Consider the following 27515-nt stretch of genomic DNA (forward strand, 5'->3'; position numbering starts at 1 on the left):
TAACTGATGCCTCTACTCTAGGAATAATGCTCAGTGTAACCAGAGAACAAGTTCAACAGGACTGTCCTCAGGATACTCCTGATTTTGTGGAGGAGATAAGTTAACAATTACTAGCTGGCAGCTTTGGTAAGTGAACTGGGACAGCAGGTAAAATTACCAACTTTCTCCCTGCACACCAAGAACATATGCATGTAAACCTTTAACAAACTCCTATTCAACCCTGAAATGAGTTTTGAACTCCAGACACTCAAATATATATAAAAATCAAAAAGTACCTATGAGGTGGGAGCTTCCACCAGCATCTCTCAACACTCTGATGTCTGCAGAGCAAAGAACATGAGCTTTACTATCAGACTGATTGAGGCTCAAATCGTGTTTCACTACATTCTCTGTGGCCCTGGGCAAGAGGCTCCCTTTTTTCTCCCAGGGGGGAAAAAAAGGCAGTGGCGGTGGTGAGTGGGGGAGGATTATAATGCCTCACAGTGCTGGGCAGATTCAGAGAGAGAACAGAGGTACAGGGTTTCAGCCATGACCCAGCACACTGAAGGCACTCAATGCACGCTGCTTCTCCTCTGGGACAGCCACCAGCAGCAGCTTCGGGACCTCGTACTTGGTGCTGCCAACAGCCCTGGACTGCGCCCTCTAGGCTGGGTGACCTTGGGGAGGAGAAATGCTAGGATTGTCCTGCTCACCTGCCAGGCAGGAGTGCTGGGAGGAAGAAGTACATGAGTGTTCATAACGGCTTGTCACAATTGGCAAAGTGCTGTAGGATCCAAAAAGACGTACCTCGTAATTTTATTTGACATGTGGAACCAAAAGTTAGGATGTATCCCAAACCACTTTGTCTTTGTGTTTCTGTCTATTCTTTTCCTGGGTTTAAAAACACACACCCTGTTCTTGACTAATAACCTTACCTATATTTTTCTTTCATTCCTCTACACACATACTTTAATGAAAAAATTTTAGAAGATAGCTTTTGCTGCAAGGCAAAACCTCCTGAGCAGACATTAGACCCAAGTTGAATGGTAAGTTTTTGTTTTTGCCTCTGAGATTGAGAGCGTATGGATGAGGGAGGTGGACGAGAGTGTGTTTATGAGCATAAATGTGCGTGTGTTTAAGGAACAAAAAGGTGTACAGACTTTACATAAACATACCCATCCCTGTTTCCTCAGAGAGTTATCTGTTACTTTGGTTACCTTCCATGCCACCAGGAATACAAAAGAAACAACTTTACATATAGGATACAGGATTGGATACAGGATAGGATACGGGTAAGGTTAAGGCTGTATTTCTATAAAGTCACTTTGCAGAGAGCTACAGTTACATAGTAAATAGATGTTTGTGAAGTAAAAATCTTGAGCTGAGGCACTGTTCAGAGAATCACTGGTTTAAGCATTTGAAGAATCTGTTTAGTCATCATTCAAGCATTTTTCCTTCCTAATTTTAGGGAATAAAGATAATAGGGGGCACCCATTCTCACTAGTACTTACTGACTTCACACCATGCAGGTGTGTTACTAATTTAGTAACCCATGTGCATCATGTATAGCTATTATTATTATTAATATAGGTTAAGTCACCAGATTTAGCGCAGCAGGAAATGAAAGCCAAGGGGTTTGAGTTCTATGCTTGCTTCTTGCATGTTTTTTAATGAATTTTTATTGGAAAGGTGAAGACCTTCAACAAATTGGTGACTCAGGAAGTACCTGTGAGAAAATAAACTTTTCCATTAGACCTCCACTTCCCAAGAAAAAATGGGTTTACATCAAAAGAATGGTTTGTTCTCCAACATCCCACCAGGCTGGAGCTACTCCTGAGTCTTTCAAAGTCAGACTCATTCACTGGATAAGTTTGCTAATGACTAGAACAAGATGAGAGCAGTTAGTAACATCCTTGAAGCCCAGAATAAAGGCCAGCTGGAAAAGGCTCAAAACTGTGTGCTTCCTCTTTGGCCATTACCATCTTTCCGGCTTGGCTGTCACTGCCTTAAACCTGGCTCCTGAAGTGAGCGTGCGCTGCAGGGTGGGAAGCGGGCCTGCCCACCACGCCTCACAGCATCCCAGCTGGCCCAGCTTCCCAGCACAGGGAGGAGGCACTAGACTGAAGGCCTGCAGGAAACATGCTTTCCTATCCTTAACAGGCAATCCAAAAGTCAAAGAACAGTCTAGAACGGGGTTGGTGAACTATGGCCCATGGGCCAAATCCAGCCTGTCACCTGTTTGTCAATAAAGCTTTACTGGACCACAGTTATGCCTATTCATTTACTGTCTATGGCTGCTGTCACCCACAAAGCCAAAACTACTTACAACCTGACCCTTTTCCAAAAAAGTTGAACAATTCCAGTCTAGGACTGTGCTGTCCAATATCCTAACCACAAGACAGGTGTGTCCACTTAAATTTACAATAACTACAGTTAAAAATTCACTTTCTCAGCTGTACATGTTAAGTGCTCAGCAGTTGCAGGTAACCAGGAGCTGCTGCAGAGGACAGCACAGAACATTTCCACCACAGCAGACAGTTCTCCTGGACACAGCTGAGAGTAAGGATTTATGTCACCAAGCTACATTCACAGCCATCAAGTTCCAGGTGACTCTCCTTCTACAGACAGGCCTTACACTAACTCTCAAAAATATGTCCCTTTCACACTTGAACTTACTAGGATGTGCAAATTCACCATTTTAATCTCAAACTCCAGACTACTTGGTAGACAATAATGGTCAAAGCGATCGTGACAACAAATCAGGTGATCATTTTACTTACTTACTTGGTCCCCACCCCGGTGGATGGTAAAATGGGAAAGCTGGGCCATAGCCCCTGCTCATATCCACATTAGAACCCTGCCTGTCATGTGGTATGCATCAATAAATATTTGTAAAATGATTAAGAAATGAGCCCAAGGTACAAAACTGTTATACAAAAAGAGGCTACCGAGCCAAATAAACAGTAAGGCATTGGGGAAAATACCACTATTGTAATCCTGTAGCAAAATGTTCTTCAAGCAGCCAACATTCCTATTTTGAAATGATTTTTTTTAAAAAGATCCAAAACAAAACAACACAACAGTCTGGGTTTGGATTCTGGCTCCATCACTTCCAGGCTGTGTGACCTCGGGTAAGTTATTTCTCCTTCAGTGGGAAAGACCCCTCCTCCCTAAATAAACGGGAAGGACAGCGCGTCCCCACCCCATCCGAGTGAGCAGGGTAGCCCAGGGCGCAGCCCTCTTTGGTTCCTTCTGCTCCCGACACCAGCCCCTGCTCGCCCAGGCACCCTGCTGGTGCGTTCTTGCTCTAGCCCTCTCGTGGCAGAGCTTCTATGGTGGGTCTCTCCATTCGCTCCTTTGGGACAGGGGCTGCAACTTAATCACTTTAATGACCCTCAGCACTTGGCACACAGGAGCTGCTCAACGGATGTTAAGCTAAGACTCTAAGGCCCAATAAATAAATCAAATTTTGCTAAATCTCACATTAACATGCTCGCTCAAGAAAGTCTTTATGAAGAAATAAAGCGTTCTTCAAATTTTGAAGTTAGAAATTACCCCCACTGTTTGAGTCAGAAGTTAGTCTTAGGTCTCCAAAGTTATCCCTTCTTAAAAACTCAAGTCTCTTTCAGGCTAATACACTTCACTACTTTTTCCCTCCACAATTATACAGCAAGCAACCAACCACCCACCCAACAGCAACAAATCCAAACTGGCCATAATAAGGTCTTGGAATTAAAAAAAAAAATCAATGTGGTTCAAGACACAACATGAAATGATTCTATTTGAGAATAAGTTCATAATTGAAAAACTGAGTAGTATATTAGGCACCTAATAAAAACCAGAAAACACAAACCAAAAAGATTTATGTTATTTATAAGTGGATACCTTAAAAGTATAAAAAAATACATTTTATATGCAGTCAATTTATCTTACTGCTAACTAGTTCATTTTTAAGAACTAACTTGGCCGGGTACAGTGGCCCTTACCTGTAATCTTAGCACTTTGGGAGGCCGAGGTGGGAGGATCGCTTGAGCCCAGGAGTTCGAGACCAACCAGGGCAACATGGCAAAACCTCATCTCTACAAAAAATATTTAAAAATTAGCTGGGCATGGCGGTGTGTGCCTGAAGTCTCAGCTACTCAAGAAACTGAGGTGGGAGAATCACCTGAGCTCAGGAGGTGGAGGCTGCAGTGAGCTGTGATCATACCACTGTACTCCAGCCTGGGTGACAGAGTGAGACCCTGTCTCCCAAAAAACAAACAAAAACCATCTAACTTAAATCCAAACAATTACATTTTGTTCTTGCCCATTTGGTTCTTGCAGCTAAAATACCTGAATGTTACCTGTAGGCAACCTTTGCTTTTTACTGGGTGCACTACAGAAACAATAAATTCACAGCCTGTCCTACAATTTGGTCATTGAATGCTGATTTCCACCTTCATGAAAGATGGTTCGGAGAGAAAAGCACCACCCATTTTATTCCAGTAGATTGAGCATGCATGTGCCTGGGTACACCCTAGGATCTGAAAAGTCTGGTCTGGCATTTTAGTCATAGAGATTATTAGTCACCTAGAAATCTTGCTCCCACCCTTCCTTAAAAGAGATTCTGAGAAACAGTTTTGTTGGGGCACAGCTCTGATACTATAAATTCTAAAGTAATCTGATGAAGCTTAAAATCATTTTTCTATTTCACCCAATTATGACCAAAAAAAAAATTCACATATCTTAAAATACCAAGAATAAGTAGGCTACTACCCTGATGCCTGTAGTTCAATATAACCGCTATTAATTATTAGAGTAGTTGTGCTTTTAGGCTCAGTTTTGAAACCAAAATATGCATAAAAAGAAGCAAACTCATTATTAAAATAGTGATCTCTATATATCTTGAAAACTTGTTGCCATTTAAAATTTTAAGTCAAATGGCAACACAGAGCCCATGTAATTGCAAAATATTTCCTAATATTACACGAAAACGCTAACATTTCAAAAATGATGACCCACGATAGATTTCAATATTTCAAAGTGGAGCATATTTCTCTCTCAGGCTCCATGGCAAGAAAGAAAACAATCCTTTTAAAGGAAGTTCTTTTCCAATCAATTGTGCATATTTTCTGACTGCAATTCATCTTTAATTCTGAGATGTGTCCTCGACAAAATCTTTGCAGCATTAAGCCACACATATGTAAAAGAAACTCTGCGTACGGACAACTTGGCCAGGCGCGACGGGCCCGCCTCTCCTTCCTACTCCCACCCAATACCTTCCCTGGGCAGTGACTTCACATCCTTTGACATCAGCACAGCTTTGAAAGGGGGATGGGAGAGCGAGCAGAAAGCAGAAAAACCAGCTTTGAACTATGCATGCAAGGCCTCTTTCAAGCCTCAAATTCTGTAAGTAGTTCGTAAAATGCCAAACTGCAGTGACACACCCAACCTCCTCTGGTTAAGTCTGCAGCGAAATGGGGTGAATTCTGCTAGAAAGGACTTCCTGCTTTTCTTATCTGAAGCACAATAGCCATTTATTAACTACCCACGGAAGGTTCCGATTCAGTGAAACACACAATAACTTACCTCGAATATGGAGAAGGGCCACGGGCTGGAAAGGCCCATTGGAGTTGGCCGCATCCACCACCATCCTGCTGCCCGCTTTATTACATGTCAACATCTAGACTTCAGCGGGAAAGGCAATGGGCTCCTTAAGGCAAGAAACCAGCCTCCATTTTAGTTTAAAAAAAAAAGACAAACTGAAGCTCTCTGCAGCTGGAGGGAACTGGCTGGTTCGTGATGTCAGCAGGCATGAAGCTCGCTGATTGGCCGGAAGCTGCAACTTAAAATGACACTAAAAAAACTGCAAACGGAAAGAGCGTTCTGTTTGGCTGTCAGTGTGCATTAAAAGCTTGGACGTTTTCCGGCTTTTTGCAGCCTTCGTTTCTCAGTAACTTTTAGGCAAAGATCCCATCTCTTAGGGGAAAGTACTGGAGGCCACAACCCTGGCCAGACTGTAAACAAATGATTCCGAGGGAGCCACCAAAAAAAAAAAAGTGTGTGTATATGTCTGTGTGAACTTTAGCATTTCCCAGTTAGGGATCCCAAATTCATTTTATACCCACCTGTGCGACTTCGACTTGCTAGTTCTAATTACTATCTGCATCTTAGGTAGGATTCTGGCAACCCAGTGTTTTTTTTTTTTTTTTTTTTAACAAATAGCTAATCAAATATTACACAATTCTAATCCATTAGTTTGGACTCTTATTCAACTTCCCTTACCAATATGACAAGTTATTAACTTATGATCCCAAACACTTTTTTTCTTGAGATCTATTTTTTCCCTGAAAAAATTAAGCTTAAAAACTTATGTAGAAAGTGAAAGCTGCTTTATAAATTCGATAGCTAGAAGGTGACACAAATTGAAATATTCATATCACCTGGCCATGGGAGTAAAAAAGGCATAAAATGAAATGGAGTGTTTATTTTTGTATTGCAAATATGCTGACATATTAAATACTTTTTAAGTTTTAGATATTGTTTAAATTTAAAGTTAAAGATATTTCACTTATTTTTATGGGGCTATTAAAACCTGGTATTCAGATCTAAATTTTCTATCTTCAAATACGGTTAATGTAAAAAGCTATTCCAAGGAGAAAAACATTATTTCTGAATTGGAGTATTGCAGGATCCCATGAGGGGGTGCCGTGAGATGATTCCCTACAAAAATCAGTTATTAGTAGTTCCAAATGAAAACAAACTATAAGAAAAGCCTCTTTGGCAGGTAGAACTGAAAAAAATTCCTCCTTTCTTTACACCAACAAGAAAGTTTGTCCAAACCATGGCTCCTCATTTTTAATAGTTTCTCACACAACTCCCCTGCTCTTTTCCCCCACTTGTGAAGGATACAAAAGCTCTTTAGTTCCTAAACATAATTCATAGTAGTGTAAGAAACACCTGAAACACAGCTAGGGCTCGCAGTTCCAGCTGAGGGTTTAGCGCCAGATACATTCAATGAGTAAAGGAACTGCCGCCACCCTTCAGGGCTGCTAATCAAGTCCTCCCTCACAAGAATGTAGCTTTTATTGTGTGTATCAATAGCAATTAAAATAAATAAATAGATAAAAGCAAACCAAATCCCACCCTTCCTCCTCTTTCCCCAGAGCTGACAGACACTGCTGGATTCCATGGCTGGCCAGGAGATGATGTGATTTCTAACACGTGGGCAGTGGGCACGCACCACCTGAGCAGGCTGCCGGCCTCACACCTGCTCTGACTTTGCTGCTATCTGAACAGCAAAATTAATTTTTTTTTTAAAAGACCACGTGCTTTCAGTTGGGTAAGAGGAATTTAGATCTTAGCTGCCCTCCTGCCTCTGAGCCTTCACTGCTGACATGTGGATTGTCTGTCTGGAGGGGACGGCCACTGATCACCAATGACTACTATGAAGCAGTGTTGATGACTCTCACTGCCACACACCCCAGCCTCCTCCTCCTCCAAGTGATGCCAGATGAACTCAGACACAATTAGGAACGAGGCATTCAGGGGCTCAAGAAGGAGCCCAGGAGCAGATGTTTATTGAAGATCTGGGCTTTAAAGAGACAGAGACCTGCCCTCCAATGATTTAATATTTCATACGAGATAAGATAAAAAAATGTGCCATCCTACAACTGTGCTGATGAGTGGGAATACAGAAATAAGGGGGAAAGGCTCCTAAGAGCTTTATATATAATATACGGAATAGGAGTCAAAGAAACAGTGAAGACACTTTTTGATGTATTTTTCCTAATGATCTCAGATCAAAGGATCTCACCTTTATTAGTGATTTACCCCACGCTCTTTTGAAACCCTATGCATGTAAGTAGTTCTTTAAAGAACTCCAAGGCTGATCTGGCCATCACTGATTAAACAGACTAAGATAGAAATAAATAAATAATATGAGGGAAGAAAAGAATACTTGAATAAAGGTAAGGTGTACTTCTGAATTAGAAATATAAAAATATAAATACTGCACCTATGCTGATAATTTCCCCCAAACTGCTCTACAGGTTTAAAGTATTTCCAGTTAAAATTCAGGTGGGCCTCTAATTTTTCCAGGTACTTAGCAAAAGTATTCTAAAGTTCACTGGCAAAAAATAAAAGAAGAAGAAGAATGAGAATGCTACTAATAAGAAAGGCAAGTCCTACCAACTATAAAGCTGTATGAATTAATGACAGTGTGATGGGGCAAAAAGGGTAGATTAATGCAACAGAAGCCACAGTCCCAAACTGAGAAATATGTTGACATAAATGTAATATAATAAAGAGTGTATCTCAAATCAGTGGAAGGGGAAGAATTAGATAATTGCTTGGCAATCTTGGGGCAGACAACTGATTAACTATATGCAGAAAAAAGTCAATTTAAGTCTTTTAACATCACACCAAAATAAAATTTGAGATGGCTTAAACAGTTAAATAAAAATCAATCAAAACCACCCCCGCAAATCCCTATAACTTTTAGAAGAAAGGGAAAGTGAATAATCAATTCTCAAGCAAAAAAATAACATTTAAATACCTCTGAACAAACCCCTCAAGAATAGCACTCATTAAAAATGACAAATTTCTCTGGTTTGTTTTTTTGGAGGCAGGGTCCTGTTCTGTCACCCAGGCTGGAGTGAAGTGGTATGATCTCTGCTCACTGCAGCCTCGACCTCCTGGGCCCAAGTGATCCTCCTGCCTCAGCCTCCTGCAGAGCTGGGACCACAGGCTTGAATCACCACAACTGCTCATTTTTTTCATTTTCAGTAGAGATGAGGTCTCTACTGTGTTGCCCAGAATAGTCTTTAACTCCTGGGCTCAAGTGATCCTCCAGCCTCAGCCTCCCAAAGTGCTGAGATTGCAGGCATGAGCCACCATGCCCGACCTTAAAATCACAAATTTCTGTATGTTCTCTCTAAAAGCAAGCAAAAGGAAATATAAATGCTATAAATACAAGTTAATAATATTATAATTGATTAAAAATAGTCTAAAAATTGTGCCACTATTTACAATAGCAAAGACTTGGAACCGACCCAAATGCCCATCAATGATAGACTGGATAAAGAAAATGTGGCACATATACACCATGGAATACTATGCAGCCATAAAAAAGAATGAGTTCGTGTCTTTTGTAGGGACATGGATGAAACTGGAAGCCATCATTCTCAGCAAAGTAACACAAAAACAGAAAACCAAACACTAAATGATTTCACTCATAAGTGAGAGTTGAACAGTGAGAACACATGGACACAGGGAGGTGAACATCACACACCAGGGCCTGTCGGGGGGTGGGGAACAAGGGGTGGGAGAGCATTTGGACAAATATCTAATGCATGAAGGGCTTAAAACCTAGATGATGGGTTGATAGGTGCAGCAAACCACGACACATGTATACCTATGTAACAAACCTGCACGTTCTGCACATGTATCCCAGAACTTAAAGTAAAATAAAAACAAAAAATAAAAATTGTGCTAAAATATACATCAACACAAAATTTACCGTCTTAACTGTTTTCAGCATACAGTTCTGTGGCGTTAAGCACATTCACAGTGTCTTGCAACCCTCACCACCATCCATCCACAGAACTCTTCATCTTGCAAAACTGACACTCTGTCCCTATTAAACAGTAACTTTCCATTCCCCCTCCTTCCAGTGCTGGCAACCATCACTCTACTTTCAATCTCTATGAACTTGTCTTCTCTGGGTACTTCACATAAGGGGATCTTACAGCATTTGTCCTTTTGGGACTGGCTTATTTCACTTAGCATAATGTCCGCAAGGTTCATCCATGTTGTAGCGAGTGCCAAAATTTCCTTCCCTTAAAGGGCTGAATGATATTCCATTGGCATACACTGAAGTTGTTTATTCACTCTTCTGTTTACGGACATTTGGGTTGCTTCCACCTTTTGTCAACTGTGAATAATGCTGCCATGAACATGGGGCTACAAGTATCTGCTCCTGCCTCTGTTTTCAATTCTTTTGGGTGTATACCCAACAAGTGAAATTGCTAGATCATATGGCAGTTCTATTTTTATTTTTTTCCCATCCTATTTTTTATTTTTAATTGATCCGTAATAGCGATACACAGTTTCAAGGTATATGTGTGATATTTGGAAGAACTGCCATACTGTTTTCCACAGTGGCTGCACCATTTCACATTCCCACTGACCATGCACAGGGCCAGGCATGGTGGCTCACACCTGTAATCCCAGCACTTTCTTTGGGAGGCTGAGGCAGGCAGATCACTTGAGGTCAAGAGTTCGAGACCAGCCTGGCCAACATGGCAAAACCCCATCTCTACTGAAAATACAAAAATTAGCTGGGCCTGGTGGCGCGTGCCTGTTAGGCCCAGCTACTTGGGAGGCTGAGGCAGGCTGCAGTGAGCCAAGATCACATCACTGCACTCCAGCCTGGGTGACAGAGCGAGACTCCGTCTCAAACAAACGCTAAAAAACAAAAAACAGTGCACAACAACAGTTCCAATTTCTCCACGAGGACATTAACACTTATTTTTTAAAACTTATTTTTAATTTTTATGGGTACATAGTAGGTGTATATATTTAAGGGACACATGAGATGTTTTGATACAGGCATCCAATGTGAAATAAGCACATCATGGAGAATCGGAATGGGGTGTTCATCCCCTCAAGCGTTTATCCTTTGAGTTACAAACAATCCAATTACAGTCTTAATGTTATTTTAAAGTGTACAATTAAGTTATTGTTGACTATAGTCACCCTGTTGTGCTATCAAGTGGGTCTTATTTATTCTAACTTTTTTTGTACCCATTGACCATCCCCACCCCCCACCCCCGCTATTACACTTCCCAGTCTCTGGTAACCATTCTTCTACTCTCTATGTCCGTGAGTTCAATTGTTTTGATTTTTAGATCCCATGAATATGTGAGAACATGTGAAGTTTGTCTTTCTGTGCTTGACTTATTTCACTTAACATAAAGATCTCCAGTTCCATCCATGTTGCTGCAAATGACTGGATCTTTCTTTTTCATGGCTAAATAGTACTCCATTGTGTATATATGCCAATAATTTTTTATTCATTCATCTGTTGATGGACACTTAGGTTGCTTCCAAACCTTAGCTATTGTCAACAGTGCTGCAACAAACATAGGCGTGCAGATATCTCTTTGATATACTGATTTTCTTTCTTTGGGGTGTGTACCCAGCAGTGGGACTGCTGAATATATGGTAGCTCAATTTTCAGTTTTTCAAGCAACATCCAAACTGTTCTTTATAGTGGTTGTACTAATTTACATTCCTAACAACAGTGTACGAGGGTTCCCTTTTCCCCACATCCTCTCCAGCATTAGTTATTGCTTGTCTCTTGGATAAGCCATTTTAACTGGTATGAGATGGTATCTCATTGTAGTTTTGATGTGCATTTCTCTAATGATCAATGATATTGAGCACCTCTTCATATGCCTGTTTGCCATTTGTCTGTCTTCTGAGAAATGTCTACTCAAATCTTTTGCCCATCTTTTGATTGGATTATTTTTTTTCCTATAGTTGTTTGAGCTCCTTATATATTCTGGTTATTAATCCCTTGTCAGATGAGTAGTTTGCAAGTATTTTCTCCCATTCTGTGGTTCATCTCTTCACTTTATTGATTGTATCCTTTGCTGTGCAGAAGCTTTTTAGCCTGATGTGATCCCATTTGTCCCTGTTTGCTTTAGTTGCCTGTGCTTGTGGGGTATTGCTCAAGGAATTTTCACCTAGACCAATGTCCTGCAGATTTTCCCCAATGTTTTCTTGCAGTAGTGTCACAGTCTGAGGTCTTAGATTTTTTATTTTTTTGAGACAGAGTCTTGCTCTGTTGCCCAGGCTGGAGTGCAAGTGCAGTGGTGCAATGTCCGCTCACTGCAACCTCCGCCTCCCAGGTTCAAGCGATTCTACTGCCTCAGCCTCCCAAGTTGCTGGGACTACAGGTGCCCGCCACCACGCCCAGCTAATTTTTTGTATTTTTAGTAGGGATGAGGTTTCACCGTGTTAGCCAGGATGGTCTCAACCTCCTGACCTCGTGATCTGCCTGCCTTGGCCTCCCAAAGTGCTGGGATTACAGGTGTGAGCCACTGCGCCCGGCCCAGGTCTTAGATGTCTTTAATCCATTTTTATTTGATTTTTATGTATAGTGAGAGAGAGAGAGGTCTAGTTCCATTCTGCATATGAATATCCAGTTTTCCCAACGCCATTTATTAAAAATATGCAACGGCTTCATGAATTTGCATGTCATCCTTGCACAGGGGCCGTGCTAATCTCTGTATCATTCCAATTTTAGTTTATGTGCTGCTGAAGCGAACACTATTTTTATTTTTAGAGACAGGGAGGGTCTTGCTCTGTCACCCAGGCTGGAGTGTAGTGACATGATCTTGGCTTACTGCAGCCTTGACCCTCTGGGCTCAAGCAATCCTCTCACCTCAGCCTCCCGAGTAGCTGGGACCACAGGCACGTGCTACCCGCTAGTTTTTGTATTTTTAGTAGAGATGGGGTTTCACCACGTTGCCCAGGCTGGTCTCAAACTCTTGAGCTCAAGTGATCTGCCTGCCTTGGCTCCTTTTTTTTTTTTTTTTTTTTTTTTTTAAATAATAGCCATCCTAGTGGGTGTGAAGTATCTCACTCTAACTTTGATTTTCATTTTCCTAATGACAGAGATGTTGAGGATCTTTTCATGCACTTATTGGTCATTTGCAGATATTATATTCTTTGGAGAAATGTCTGTTTAGGTATTTCACACATTTAAAAAATCAAGCTGTTTTGCTCAGTTGTAGGAGTTCTTTAGATATTCTGCATATTAACTCCTTATCAGTTATACGATTTTTCAAGTATCTCCTCCCATTCTGTGGCCTGCCTTTTCTTGTTGACTGCGCCCTTCAATGCAGAGACGTTTTAAATTTTTATGTAGTCCAATCTATCTATTTTTATTTTTGTCGCCTGAGCTTTTGGTGTCATAGCCAAGAAGTCATTGTCAAATCTAATGTCATGAAATCTTTCCCCTATGTTTTCTTCTCAAACATTATAGTTTTAACTCTTAGGTTTAGGTGTTTGATCCATTTTGAGCTAATCTTTGTATGTGTTGTGAAGGTAAGGGTCTCACTTCATTCTTTATTTTTATTTTTGAGACAGAGTCTCGCTCTGTTGCCAGGCTGGTGTACAGTGGCGCAATCTCAGCTCACTGCAATCTCCGCCTCCTGGGTTCAAGCGATTCTCCTGCCTCAGCCTCCTGAGTAGCTGGGACTACAGGTGCGTGCCAACACACCCGGCTAATTTTTGTATTTTTAATACAGATGGGGTTTCACCATGTTGGTCATGATGGTCTCGATCTCCCGACCTCGTGATCTGCCCATCTCAGCCTCCCAAAGTGCTGGGATTCCAGGCATGAGCCACTGTGCCCGGCCAGGTCCCGCTTCATTCTTTTGCACGTGAGTACCCAGTTTTCCCAACACCATTTGTTGAAAAGACTGTGTTTTCCCCATCGAACGGTCTAGGCAACCTTGTCAAAACTCATTTGACCACCTATGTGAGTGTTTGTTTCTGGGCTCATCTTTATGCCAGTACTACACGGTCTTGATTACTGTAGCTTTGCTGTAAGTTTTAAAATCAGGATGTGTGAGTCCTCCAACTTTGGTCTTCTTTTTCAAGATTGTTTTGGCTATGCTTATCTCTTTGATATTCCCTATGAATCTTAGGATGGAACTTTTCTATTTCTGGAAAAGAATGCTGTAATGTTTTAATAGGGATTGCACTGAATTTGTAGATTGCTTTGGGTAGTATTGACATCTTAACAACATTAAGTCTTCCAATCCATAAACAAGAGATGTTTTTCCATTGATTGGTGTATTCTTCCATTTCTTTCAGCAACATTTCATAGTTTGCAGTGTGCACGTCTTTTCTCTCCTTGATAACTTCACTTCTAACTATCTTACTCTTTTTGAGGGCATCATGTTTTCTTTATGGTTCTAAAATGCTGGAAACTAATGTCAAAGGGATTATCCCACATACCTAGTGAAATATTACACATGCATCAGAAATACTTATAAATGTATAAAATGAAAATATAAGTGAAAGAGGCAGTGTGTAATCAGAAATAGAATGATCATAGGAAGAATCACTCCCCAAATATCCACAGTGTCATCGTTGGGTGGTATGGGTATGAGTTTTTCTTTTTTAAAATTGATATATAATAGTTGTGCATATTTGGAGGGGACATGTGATATTTTGATGCCTGTTAACAATGTGTAATGACCAGGTCAGAGTAACTGGGATACATATCACCTCCAGCATGTATCTTTTCTTTGTGTTGGAAACATTACAATTCTTCTCTTCCAGCTACTTTGAAATATATAATAAATTATTGTTAACTACAATTCCCCTACTGTACTCTTCAATTCTAGAACTTATTCCTTTTGACTGTATTTTTGTAGCCCTTAACCACTTTCCCTCCCTACCTTCCCTTCCCAGCCTCTGGTAACCACCATTCTCTTCTCTACCTCCATAAGATCCATTTTTTTTTTTACCTCCCACATGAGTAAGATCACATGGTATTTGTCTCTCTGTGCCTGGCTTATTTCACGTAACACAATCACCTCCGGTTCCATCCATGTTGCTGCAAATGACAGGTTTCTATTCTTTTATATGGCTGAATAATATTCCATTGTGTATATGTCCTACATTTTGTTTAGTCATTCATCCACTGATTGACACTTAGGTTGATTCCATTTCTTGGCTATTGTGAGTGGTGCTGCAACAAACATGGCAGTGCAGGTGCCCCGTGATATACTGATTTTCTTTCTTTTGGATATATACCCAGCAGTAAGGCTGTAAGATCATATGGATGTTTTTTATTTCTAAAACTTCCCTGTTTTTTTTTTTTTTTCGGTATTGCTGAAACAAGCACATATTACTTTCAGAGTAATTAAAAGTAACAATTTTATTATATATATATATATTTATTTATTTATTTATTTTATTTTGAATTAGAGTCTTGCTCTGTTGCCCAGGCTAGAGTGCAATGGCACCATCTTGGCTCACTGCATCCTCTGCTTCCTGGGTTCAAGCGAGTTTTGTGCTTCAGCCTCCTGAGTAGCTGAGATTACAGGCATGCACCATTACGCCTGGCTAATTTTTTGTACTTTTAGTAGACACGGGGTTTCGCCATGTTGCCCAGGCTGGTCTCAAACTCCTGAGCTCAGGTGATCCACCTGCCTCGGCCTCCCAAAGTTCTAAGATTATAAGCCTGAGCCACCGTGCCTGGCCTAAAGTAACAAAAAAAATACATATATTTTTTGAGACAGGGTCTCACTCTACCACCCTGGAACCTAGTGGCACGATCACAGCTCACTGAAACCTCAACATCCTGAGCTCAAGTGATCCCCCCACCTCAGCCTCCCAAGTATCTGGGACTACAGGCGTGTACCAGCATGCCTGACTAATTTTTAAATTTTTTGTAGGGACAAGGTTGTCCAGGCTGGTCTCAAACTCCTAGACTCAAGGGATCCACCCGTCTTGGTCTCCCAAATTGCTGGGATTATAGGCGTGAGCCACTGCACCTGGCCTAAAAATAATTGTTAAAAAGAGATATAGATTAAGTCACGGCAGGGAGAATCCCTTAATGAATACTGTCTCTTAGGCACAGGCTAGGAACAAAGAAAGAGCTGTGATGGGAACCAAGAAAGTCTGAACCAAGGAAATCTGGATAAATGAGATCAGGTACACAAAAAACACAAACAAAAATTAGCTGAAATGAGGCATGAAAAATGGAACCAACGCAGATTAGAGGAGGTTGACTCCCTGTCTCAAATCGGTTTTGAACCGCCTGGACCTTCTCCTGTAAGCCTGTCACCTTTGCATTGAGTCTGTATGCTCACTGAAGCTATCAGGGTTCAACTGGGTCTCCAGAGTACTTTCCTCACTGATGAAACAAACTCTCAGTAAATGCAACCCAGAAGAGGCTCATAATGCAACCATGTCACTCGCACTGGGCCATGTTTTCATCACCTGCTCAGGGAGGGGCTAGACAGAGGGGACAGCTCAGCATGGGGAGCGAGGCTGCCTTCAATAAACCCCTGCTGGTCCTTTCCTCACCTGTAAAAGGGCATATATGTCATCTCCCTATCCCCTCACGTTTAGAGAAGCCAGCGTCAGATATGGAGTGCGCTCCCCATGCTGAGTTGAGGTGGACAGCTTGGGAGGGACTGAGGCAGGACACAACTAAACGCAGCTCTGGCCATCACAGCAAAATGCAGGAAGCAGTGGGCATTGTCCCACTGGAAAAACATGGGCCATCTGCCAACAGAAAGATCCTTTGGCTGCGGCGTGGGGATGCAGCAGAGCCACCTGAGGAATCTCTGCTTAGACCACCCTCATCCAGGCAGGCTTCCTCTTCCCTCCTGGTCTGTGGCTCGGGCCACAAACTCTTCCTTGGTCCAGCTCCTAGAGAATGGCTGGCATGCAGGTGTTCCATCAAATGTACTGAATGAATGAATCAAGCAGTTGCACGCAATTCTGAGCTTACAAAACCACCTTGCTACCCTTTACACCTCTTCCAGGTAGCACATAATTAAGAGGGATATGCCGTCAAATTGAGAGGTGACAGTGTGCTGGCAGTCCTCACAGCCCTCGCTTGCTCTCGGCGCCTTCTCTGCCTGGGCTCCCACTTTGGCAGCACTTGAGGAGCCCTTCAGCCCACCGCTGCACTGTGGGAGCCCCTTTTTGGGCTGCCCAAGGCGGGAGCCGGCTCCCTCAGCTTGCAGGGAGGTGTGGAGGGAGAGGCGTGAGTGGGAACCGGGGCTGCGCATGGCGCTTGCGGGCCAGCTGGAGTTCCGGGTGGGCGTGGGCTTGGCGGGCCCCTCACCCAGAGCAGCCGGCCGGCCCTGCCGGCCCCGGGGAATGAGGGACTTAGCACCCAGGCCAGCGGCTGCAGAGGGTGTACTGGGTCCCTCAGCAGTGCCAGCCCACTGGCGCTGCACTCGATTTCTCGCTGGACCTTAGCTGCCTTCCTGCGGGGCAGGCCTCTGGACTGCAGCCCGCCATGCCTGAGCCTTCCCCCGCCTCCGTGGGTTCCTGTGCAGCCAGAGCTTCCCCAACAAGCGCCACCCCCTGCTCCACGGTGCCCAGTCCCATCGACCACCCAAGGGCTGAGGAGTGCAAGCGCATGGTGTGGGACTGGCAGGCAGCTCCACCTGCAGCCCCGGTGCAGGACCCACTGGGTGAAGCCAGCTGGGCTCCTGAGTCTGGTGGGGATGTGGAGAACCTTTATGTCTAGCTCAGGGATTGTAAATACACCAGTCAGCATCTTGTGTCTAGCTCAGGGTCTGTGAATGCACCAGTCGACACTCTGTATCTAGCTACTCTGGTGGGGCCTCGGAGAACCTTTATGTCAAGCTCAGGGATTGTAAATACACCAATCGGCACTCTGTATCTAGCTCAAGGTTTGCAAACACACCAATCAGCACCCTGTGTCTAGCTTGAGGTTTGTGAGTGCACCAATCGACACTCTGTATCTAACTGATCTGATGGGGACGTGAAGAACCTTTATGTCTAGCTCAGGGATTGTAAACGCACCAATCAGCGCCCTGTCAAAACAGACCACTCGGCTCTACCAATCAGCAGGACGTCGGTGGGGCCAGATAAGAGAATAAAAGCAGGCTGCTCAAGCCAGCAGTGGCAACCCGCTCGGGTCCCCTTCCACACTGTGGAAGCTTTATTCTTTCGCTCTTTGCAATAAATCTTGCTACGGCTCACTCTTTGGGTCCACACTGCTTTTATGAGCTGTAACACTCACCACGAAGGTCTACAGCTTCACTCCTGAAGCCAGCGAGACCACGAGCCCACCGGGAGGAACGAACAACTCCAGATGTGCCGCCTTAAGAGCTGTAACACTCACTGCGAAGGTCTGCAGCTTCACTCCTGAGCCAGCGAGACCATGAACCCACCAGAAGGAAGAAATTCCGAACACATCCGAACATCAGAAGGAACAAACTCCGGACACGCCACCTTTAGAACTGTTAACACTCACCGCGAGGGTCCACGGCTTCATTCTTGAAGTCAGTGAGGCCAAGAACCCACCAATGCCGGACACAAAATCATCTCGAGAACAGCATTTCCCTCTCCCTTGAACACAGACCCCATTCCAGGCCTCCCATGATGCCCTTGCTAAGGAGTGGACGCCATCCACTCACCACCTGTGACACACCTACCTGCCTTCTACGCTGGCCTCACAGCAATGTTCTGAACCTTTCCTGAGGCTGCGGCTGCCTGTGAAGGGCTTGAGCAAGGACCAAGGAAGGGTGCTTTGCTGGGCCCAGCCCACCTAGCATGCCTTCCACAGCTCAATGGGCCAACAAGCCCACAGTGCTCAATATGGTCTCCCATCAAATGCCATAACTACAATAATCTATGTACTAGACAATAATGAAGAAACAATTCTTTATTTCATATTTTTTTTGAGACAAGGGCTCCCTATTTTGCCCAGGCTGGGCTTGAACTCATGATTCTCCCCCTCCTCAGCCTAGTGAGTAGCTGAGAAGTGAGGTGCATGCCACTGTGCCTGGCTTGAAAAGGAATTATTCTTTATTCTTTGATCCCTCTGTCACTGTTTTATTCTTTACTTAAAAACAAGCTGCCTGTAAATACATCCTACTGATTTTATTTCTAGGTAGTATTTCTGATTAAAACTTTCAAATTTTCATTTCTACATCATTCAGCTGAAGGTTTTATTTTTTAAGGCTCTCCAAGCAATTTTGTAGGCAGATTAAATATGCTTCTATTTTAGTGAAGACATTTTATTGTAATTAACAGAAGGCTGGTGTTCTGAACCTGGAGAACGGTGGCATCATGTGCACAGTGCACTCACACTGTGCTGGCCAGCACTTTTTTTTTTTTTTAAACTGGAAACTATATGAGCATGGCTGATGTATGCTTTGTTGGGTAAGAATCTGACCTAAAAAAGTTGGCTTCACTTCACGGTTTAAAATAGACTTTTTCCTTAGACAGATCAAAGATACCTAACATTCAGCTATGTTCAAAGGCTGCCAGGGAACTTCTGCTTGCCAACAGCAAGGACACAGGGACAGGCACTTGTTGCTGTGTGAGCGAGGCCTGGGAGTGATTAAAGAGGACAGACGAGCTTGTCCACAGGGAAGCTCAGCGTAGGTGAGTGGAGTAGATGAAGTGAAATCCACCCAGAGTGCTGGGGCTGTGTGTGAGACCTTGGTTACTTTCATACTTCCTACAGCTAGTCTGGAAAACCTTTCAATCCAAAGCAAGTACTCACACTCCTTCCTTGTTCTAAGAACGTAGGGAACCAACACGAAGTAAAAGTACGCATACATCGGAGTGCTTTCATGCTAATTGTTTTTTTTAACTTGCCGACACCCTTAGGAGCTTACACAGTAGGTCAAGTGAGTCAGGAGCCTCATTTCCAAGAGGAAATCCGAGGTGGAGGGAGTGGTGGGCCTGGCTGGGGTTTTGGCTACCCCACGAGAGGTGACACCACAACCATCTCTGTGAAAATGGAGAGGGTGGAGAAAGAGGGCAGAGGGGCTAGGAGGGCTTTTCATTCCTTCGGGGGACACACTGTGTGTTTCCTGGGTCCTTGGCAGATGCTCGAATGGACGACACAGGCAGACAAGCATGCAACTGTTAACACGTGTACTGAGTGAATGTGTGTGGCGTGCTCTGCAACCCACGCGTCCATCCACTGATGAGGGGATACGCGGAATGTGTCCGTCCACACAGTGGGATAGCACCAGCCTTCGACGGGAGTGAGGGTCTGGCACATGCTACAAGGCAGGGGGACCTGGAAGATATTATGTTTAGGGAAATAAGCCAGGCACAGAAAGGCAGATATTGTACGATTCTGCTTATAAGAGGCTCCTACTGTGGGCAAAATCATAGAGACAGAAGGCAGAATGGGGAGACAGCGACTTACTGTTTAATGGAGTTTTTGTTGGGGATGATGAAAGGTTTTGGGTACAGATAGTGGTAATGAGTGTATAGCATTTTGAATGTATTTAATACCACTGAGTTGTACACTTATGAATGGTTAAAATAATAAATATTATGTTTTAACATGTGTATTTTATCTCAGTTTTAAAATTTTTTTTTAGATAAGGATGGCTTGAGCCAGGGCAGTTCAGGAAACGCTTGAGGAGCAGAGGCAGCAGGGCGCTGGACCAGACAGAGGACGAGAATGTCCAAGGAGTGGTCTCTGTGTGTGGTAATGAGCTGAGATTACAGCTGGCAGCTGGAAACCAAACCCTGTGGGTGCCACCCAGAGAGAGCTGAGGCTGACCATGGAGTAATGGCCAAGGTCATGTGTGTAGCCCCGGGCCATGGAGAGGGGGTACCCTGGAGGGGGTGGGCTGGCTGGCTGGGCTCAGCTGTCTGACAGGCAACGGGCTCCCCAGTGTTCCGAAGAGGGAGTGGCCCTGGTGGTGCCTCTCTGTGGCTTAGAGGGGCTGAAGCTAGAACACCACTGTGACTCTTGGCCTGCTGGTTCCCTGAGGGCAAGGGCCACCTTGGGTCATCGCTCTGAACACCTCCCCTTGCTCTGAGCAGCACAGATGGCCAGGTGAACTGCCTCACCAATCCAGGGACTGTGCCCTCTCATCAAGATATCATGGGTAATCACGAGAAGACACAAAAATCAAAACATGCGAGAGAAGAAAAGACTAATGAAAGCAGAGACTCCCTGCGCGGCTCTTTCTAAGCCGACTAGAAGAGCAGTAGGCGCTCTGATAACTTCCGCACAGTCCATTTTTGTTATTCTTCAACTAAGAGGCAAGAAGCCGAAGTTTCTGTAAATATATGCATAATTCATTTGTAAGCAGTTAAACCTCTACTTTTATGGTAAAGCTTTCAATTGTATCAGAAAATAGGCAGGGCGCAGTGGCTCATGGCTGTAATCCTAGCACTTTGGGAGGCGGAGGTGGGTGGATCGCTTGAGCCCAGGAGTTTGAGACCAGCCTGGGCAACATGGTGAAACCCTGTCTCTACTAAAAATACAAAAATAAGCTGTGCGTGGTGGTGCGCACCTGTGGTCCCAGCTACTCGGAAGGCTGAGCTGGGAGGACTGCTTGAGCCTGGGAGGTCCAGGCTGAAGTGAGCTGACATCGTGCCGTTGCACTCCAGCCTGGGTGACAGAGTGAAACTCCGTCTCAAAAAAAGAAAATAAACTGCTTTGAATGAGGGTGAAGTATTGTATTTGCACAAGAGGAGAGCAAGAGATATAAAATATTTAACTGGTATTCAAAAGCCATTTTTAAACAATTCAAGTAAATTCTAACAATAATGTAATGACTTCTTTCACCAAAGACCAAATACTCAGCAACTCTTTGGCCCCAGGTCTCTAGTTAGTTAGCCGATAATAAGTCCTACATTATTCTGCTATAACTTTGACTTCTCCTAGTCTTTTCTTTTCTAAAAATGGCCTCAAAAAACAAGTCCATGATTAATTTACTCCTCCTATAAGTATCTTAAAAAAAAAGGATCTCTTTATTTAACATTTAACACTTCTACCTTCCAGTCCAAAAATGTTAAATGAAGGCATTAATTCAGAATAATCTTTCAATGAACAGGTCTGAGGGCTATATTCAACCTCACTGTTAAAAAAAAATAAAAATATGAAATACCTTTTTCTACTTATCAAATAACTACAACTTTTACATGATCTCAGCATTGGAGAGGTATGATGGACAGGCATCTCACACACTCTGTTATGTGGTGCCACTCTCTGGAAAGTGTGTAGACAATATCTATTAAGGGTTTTTGAAAATGCCTGCTCTTTGATTCAGTACTTCCTTCATCAAGCTTAAGGAAAGGTTCAAAGATGTGAACAACAATGATAACAAAAGATTAACAGAACAGTATCATTTATAATAGCTGAAAAACTGGGGTATCCACAGAACGAAATAATAAACGATTGCTAAAAATCATGCCTCTCGTTCCCACTAATGTCAGAAACAAGACAAGTATGCCCACTCTCACCACCACTATGTAACATTTTACTGAAATTGTTTTACTGAATTTATTAGTCAACTGGAGAGAAAGACATGAGCGTTTACAATTATAAACAGAGGTGAAATTATGTGCAGATGCTCTAATTAATACCTGAATATTCAAAAGAATCAACTGAAAAACTGATGCAAACAATAAGGTAATTCAGTAAGGAAGCAGTTCATGAAAGCAAGACCCCCAAATTCAATAGCCTTCATATAAACAACCAATAACTAGAAGACACAATGGAAGAAAAGACCCCATTTACAACAGCAATGATAATTGATTATCTAGGCATTAGCTTAGTAAGAGACGTGCAAAATCTACAAGGGAAACTTAAAAATAGCCTTAAAGGACATGAAAGTGGCCTTGGAAAATAGTCATAGCATACTCTTAGAGGAGGCACGCATCACAAGATGCCAGCCCTCCCTCAGATATTTGCAAAATGTAACAGGATCCCAATAAAAATGCCAACAGTAGCCAGGCGTGGTGGTGTGTGCCTGTAATCCCAGCTACTTGGGAGGCTGGGGCAGGGGAATCACTTAAGCCCAGGAGTTCAAGACCAGCTTGGGCAACATCACATGGAATTGTCTCTAAAATAAATAAATAAATAAAGTCAACAGCTGTTTCTTTCTGCAATGACTATGGGTCAATTCAAAGTTCCAACTGTTTGCAGTAATATCAACATTGTTTTGGGGAACTGTTTAAGAGAATATACCCATAATTACATTAGTGATGCTTGAAATCAACATTTTCAGTGTAAGACAGAGATAAAACTATGAAAGCCGAGAAATAAGTGAAAATGATAGGAACAGGAGGCAGGGAAGTTCTGGGCAGAAGAGGGCAGGTCCCTGGTGAGGGCCCTAGCCTCAAGCCGAAAAGCCTGGAACCTTGGCCCAAAGTGAGAACATGCATCCCTGTTTTCCCACTCGAATGTTGCCTTTTCCAAAACCACCATGGCTTGCCCTGCGCTTCCATCCTGTGCCTGTAAAAACACCAGGCATAGCTGATAGAGAGAAGAAAAGCAACTGGACATCGGAGACTAGAGTTGGACGTTGGAAAGAAGCAGCTTGACTTCAGAGGGACAGCTTCATTGTGTAACTTCAGAGAAGAATCTGGCTGGAGACAGCCACACTTCAGGGGAAGATTACCTTCCCACTCTGTCTCCTTTTTAGCTTCCCTTTCCACTGAGAGCCGCTTTCATTGGCAATAAAATCCCCTGTATTTACCGTCTTCAATTCGTTCATGCAACCTCATTCCTCCTGGATGCTGGACAACAACTTGGGTGCCATGAGCGCACGTGTAAAAGGCTGTCACACTCACCCTCCACTGAGCTGTTAACACTTAAGTCGTCCTCGGATGGCAGAGCTAAAAGAGTATTGCAACACTTTCTCTGGGGCTTCAGGGCTCACAGGGACCCCTGAAGACGCAGCCATGGGGCTGGTATGGGGTCTGCTCCTGCTGGTGCCCAAAAGTGCTCGCCCCGGTTCCTGCACCAGCTGACCTGCACTTCCCCTCCCACGAGGGGTGGTGCAGCGAGTAAGTGGAGCTCGCACCTGCTGGCGCTGAAGGGGCAGCTAGTTCCCACACCCATGCACTCCAGTTCCCGCCCGTGAAGGGGTCAGGGAAATATCCTGCTTCAAAAACACTATAATATTAAAATTAAATTTAAAATATCAATATGAATGTACAATTCAGAAAATTTATATCCTTGCTCCCTCCATTGAAAGCATTTAAAAGTAATGTCAGACCAGTAGCAATAAACATCCCTCTGACCCAGATTTTGGTTGCTAATATATTTACCACTGAAAGGAACCACGGCTCTTTGAAAAATGGCTGATTTGGCCAGGTGCGGTGGCTCATGCCTGTAATCTCAGCACTTTGGGAGGCCGAGGTGGGTAGATCACTTGAGATCAGGAGTTTGAGACCAGCCTGGCCAACATGGTGAAACCTCATATTTATGAAAAACACAAAAATTAGCTGGGCATGGTGGCACACGCCTGCAATCCCAGCTACTTGGGAGGCTGAGGCAGGAGAATCGTTTGAATGTGGGAGGCGGAGGCTGCAGGGAGCCAAGATTGCACCACTGCACTCCAGCATGGATGAGACAGCGAGACTGTCTCAAAAAATAAAAAAGAAAAGAAAAGAAAAATGGCTGATTTGAAGTCTGGGGAAGAGAAGGTACTAAATGAGCCCAAGGGATATCTCACTGTGTCAGAAATCAAGGAATCAAAAATAAATGAGGCTATGTAAAAAAACAAAAACAAAAAACACACACAGTAGCTACCCTAAAGGGCACTCAATGATTGAAATTATGCCATCTGAACACCAGAAAGACTAATGATTTTAGTACACGAAAACACACTGAAATCAACAATAATCCAGTAGTCCACAATGATATTAAAACAAAGAGAAAGCTAGAAAAAAGCTTCCGCTGTCACCATTAGAGGGAACTGGTAATAAAAGACAAAGCGTTAAGCTTATCCTTGTTTTTCAGTAGGAGCTCCATTTCAAGATAACCAAGTACCTCTGGTTGGTAAGAAAAATCACTGCTTTCAGAAGAATGTCAGAGTAAATGTTGAATTCTCTAGTGAAACTGAAACTACTGACTCAGGCAAGGATTATCGACTGTTGTTCAAGACATTAGCATATGGTTGACAGGGAATACACATTGGCAGGACGCCAAAATATACACTGCAGATTATTACTAGTACTTTTAGAATTGTAAAGGGAAATGTGTAATTGTTCAATAGAGATATCAATCTGTCATCAACTGAATTCACTAGTAAAACTGAAAATTTAGCATCACTTCTGATGATAGGCAACCAGACGCTATGCATCTCTCACGATAATGTCACTATCTCCTAAGTTATAAAGCATTGCCTCTGATGTATTTCAGCCAAGAAAGGTTTCCATTTACAGGAACCACAGTGGGGTAAGTGGGATATGTTGCAGAACAACTGGGTCGGTTGATTTAACAAACCAGTGTTGTGGTTTAAGGCACTCCCAGATTGGCAGTGCCTCCAGGTGTCTGGCAGAGCAAAAACAAATCCCTATTGAAGAAGACACTTTGATTCTAGGTTTCAATTTATTTCACATATCTGAATACAATGACCAATATACAATAAAAAAATCAGGTACACAAGGAAATAAGACATCATGAACAAAATGTGACAAACACCTCAGATACTAGTGTGACCTGACGCAGGCTATAAAACAGCTGCGTTTACTATACTTGTGACAAGGTTTGATGATATGTTCAAGAGAATAGGAAAATATTTTAAAATGGCACTGCAGACTGAAAAAAGAACCAAACAGAACTTTCATAAATGAAAAAAACCCCTGAAATTAAAAGCTCAAAAGTAGGGTTTGACACATATAGACAAATCTGAAGATTTACAATGAATAACAAAAATTGAGAATAAGCGTTTTGAAACTTTCGTATCAACTTAACAGGGTAATCTTATGTCTACTGACTATAATAATAAAAACACTGTATTTTATACAAAGTGTATTTTGTACTTCACTTCTGTAATAATTTATTTTTATTGATTTTATTTTCTGTTAAAATAAAGGACTCATATCTAGGATAACATACTGTTACAATTCAACAAGAAGAAGACAACCAACTTAAAAACAGACATCTCATCAAAGAAGAGAGACAAGTGGCTAACAGGCACATGAAAAGATGCTTAACATTTCCAGTCATCGGGGAAATGCAAATGGAAACCACAGTGAGACACCATCACACACCCACAAGAATTCAGCTATAATCGAAAAGACAGTAATAAATATTGGGAAGAACGTGGCCACACCGGAGCCCTCATACGTTGCTGGTGGAAGTGTAAAACAGTACAGCCACTTTGGAAAACAGTGTGGCAGTTTCTTTTTCTTTTCTTTTTTTTTTTTTTGAGACGGAGTCTTGCTCTGTTGCCCAGGCTGGAGTGCAGTGGTGTGATCTCAGCTCACTGCAACCTCCACTTCCCAGGTTCAAGCAATTCTCCTGCCTCAGCCTCCCGAGTAGCTGGGGCTACAAGTGTGTACCACCATGCGCGGCTAATTTTTTGTTTTTTTAGTAAAGATGGAGTTTCACCATGTTAGCCAGGATGGCCTTGATCTCCTGACCTCATGATCCGCTCGCCTCGGCCTCCCGAAGTGCTGGGATTACAGGCGTGAGCCACGGTGCCCAGCCAACAGTTTCTTAAAAAGCTAAACATAAATTTACCACACAAGCCAGGAATTCCACTCATAGGTATCTACTCAAGAGAAATGAAATATCTGCTCGCAGACTTCTATGCAAATGTTCACAGCAGCACTGTTACTCATATCAGCTAAGAAACAGCCCAAATGTCCATTAACTGATGAACGGATAAAAAAAATGTGGTATATCCATCTGACTGAATATGATGCAGCATTAAAAAGAAACAAACTACTCAACACAGATGAACCTCAAAAACATTACAGCAGATGTAAAAGACTACTTATGGTATGACTTCGCTTATATGAAGTGTCCAGGAGAAAGTAAGTCTAGAGACAGAAAGCAAGTCTAGAGACAGAAAGATCAGTGGGTGCCTGCAGCTGGGGCCAGGAGTAGAAATTAATGGTGAATGGGCACGAGGTAACTTTTGGAGGCAGATGGAAACATTCCAAAACAGAACTGTGGTGACAGTTGCACAACTCTTATGTATTTGCTAAAATAACTAAATTTTCCAGTTACAATGAGTGAATTTTAGGATATGTAAATTATGCCTCAATTAACTCTAAAAAAGAAAAACCTATGACTTGAAAAGTTAGGGAAAAATAAAATCTAGGGATAGGGCTGAAAGTTACACTCAGAATGAATACGTGGCTTTAAATTCTTTTATTATTAAAAAGCAAACTAAAAATAAGTGAACTCTCTACTCAACTTAATAAATGAGGAAAAGGTTAAAATAAAAGACATAAGATAATTAAAGATAAAAGTGCCGATGAATAGTATTGAACACAAACAGAACAGTCAAAAGAATAAATGAACTTATAAGGAAACATAACCGCCACAGATGGGAAAGAGATTAAAAGGTCCATTAAACAATGACCATGTACTAGTTAACAGACCCCCCTTTCCAAATGGACCCACTATGGTTAGAAGCTACAGATGTTTCACAGAGAAATGCAACAAGCCCAGTGAGTTCCAAGTCAACCTTTCAACCCTATTTCATGGACACATTCCACATTTTATTGTTTCTGAAATCCAGGTCCATCTCATCATCCCTGTTGTGAGGTGGCAGTGTGAGGGAGCTGCAGGAAAAGCTGCTGCAGGCCACCCCAGGAACCATCACGAAGTGCTGGTGACAACAAATCTTAGATGGGACAAAATATAGGTTTATGAAAAAGAAGAAAACTACAGACCAGCTCCATGTAGTAAATATGGAAGCAAATATTCTAAAGAAAATTAGTTCCAAACACTATGAAAATACACTGTGACAAAACGGACAAAATGCAAAGATATTTCAAAACCAGAAAAATCTGTCAACACAGCAATTATAATA

At 42.7% G+C, this 27515-nt stretch overlaps 1 protein-coding gene and 1 non-coding gene across 13 annotated transcripts in view; both read right to left on the reverse strand.

Annotated features, from left to right (window-relative positions):
* Positions 1–27515, reverse strand: part of PPP2R5C (protein phosphatase 2 regulatory subunit B'gamma) — a 172357-nt gene that overhangs the window by 112203 nt on the left and 32639 nt on the right. For 3 of the 12 annotated variants that reach the window (XM_032134821.2, XM_032134820.2, XM_032134822.2), the window contains exon 1: positions 5548–5749. The exons of the other annotated variants lie outside the window; for them this stretch is intronic. In XM_032134821.2, the coding sequence (XP_031990712.1) occupies positions 5548–5641 (94 nt within the window). In that variant the 5' untranslated portion in view covers positions 5642–5749. Of the gene's footprint in view, positions 1–5547; positions 5750–27515 lie in introns of those variants that run through there. 12 annotated transcript variants of the gene reach the window in all.
* LOC116456530 (U6 spliceosomal RNA) lies at positions 12191–12295 on the reverse strand. Its single transcript, XR_004244740.1, has one exon. It is a non-coding gene; the product is annotated as a U6 spliceosomal RNA (small nuclear RNA).

The sequence above is a fragment of the Hylobates moloch genome, unplaced genomic scaffold, assembly GCF_009828535.3.
Source record: "Hylobates moloch isolate HMO894 unplaced genomic scaffold, HMol_V3 SCAFFOLD_16, whole genome shotgun sequence".
Taxonomy (NCBI): Eukaryota; Metazoa; Chordata; class Mammalia; order Primates; family Hylobatidae; genus Hylobates; species Hylobates moloch.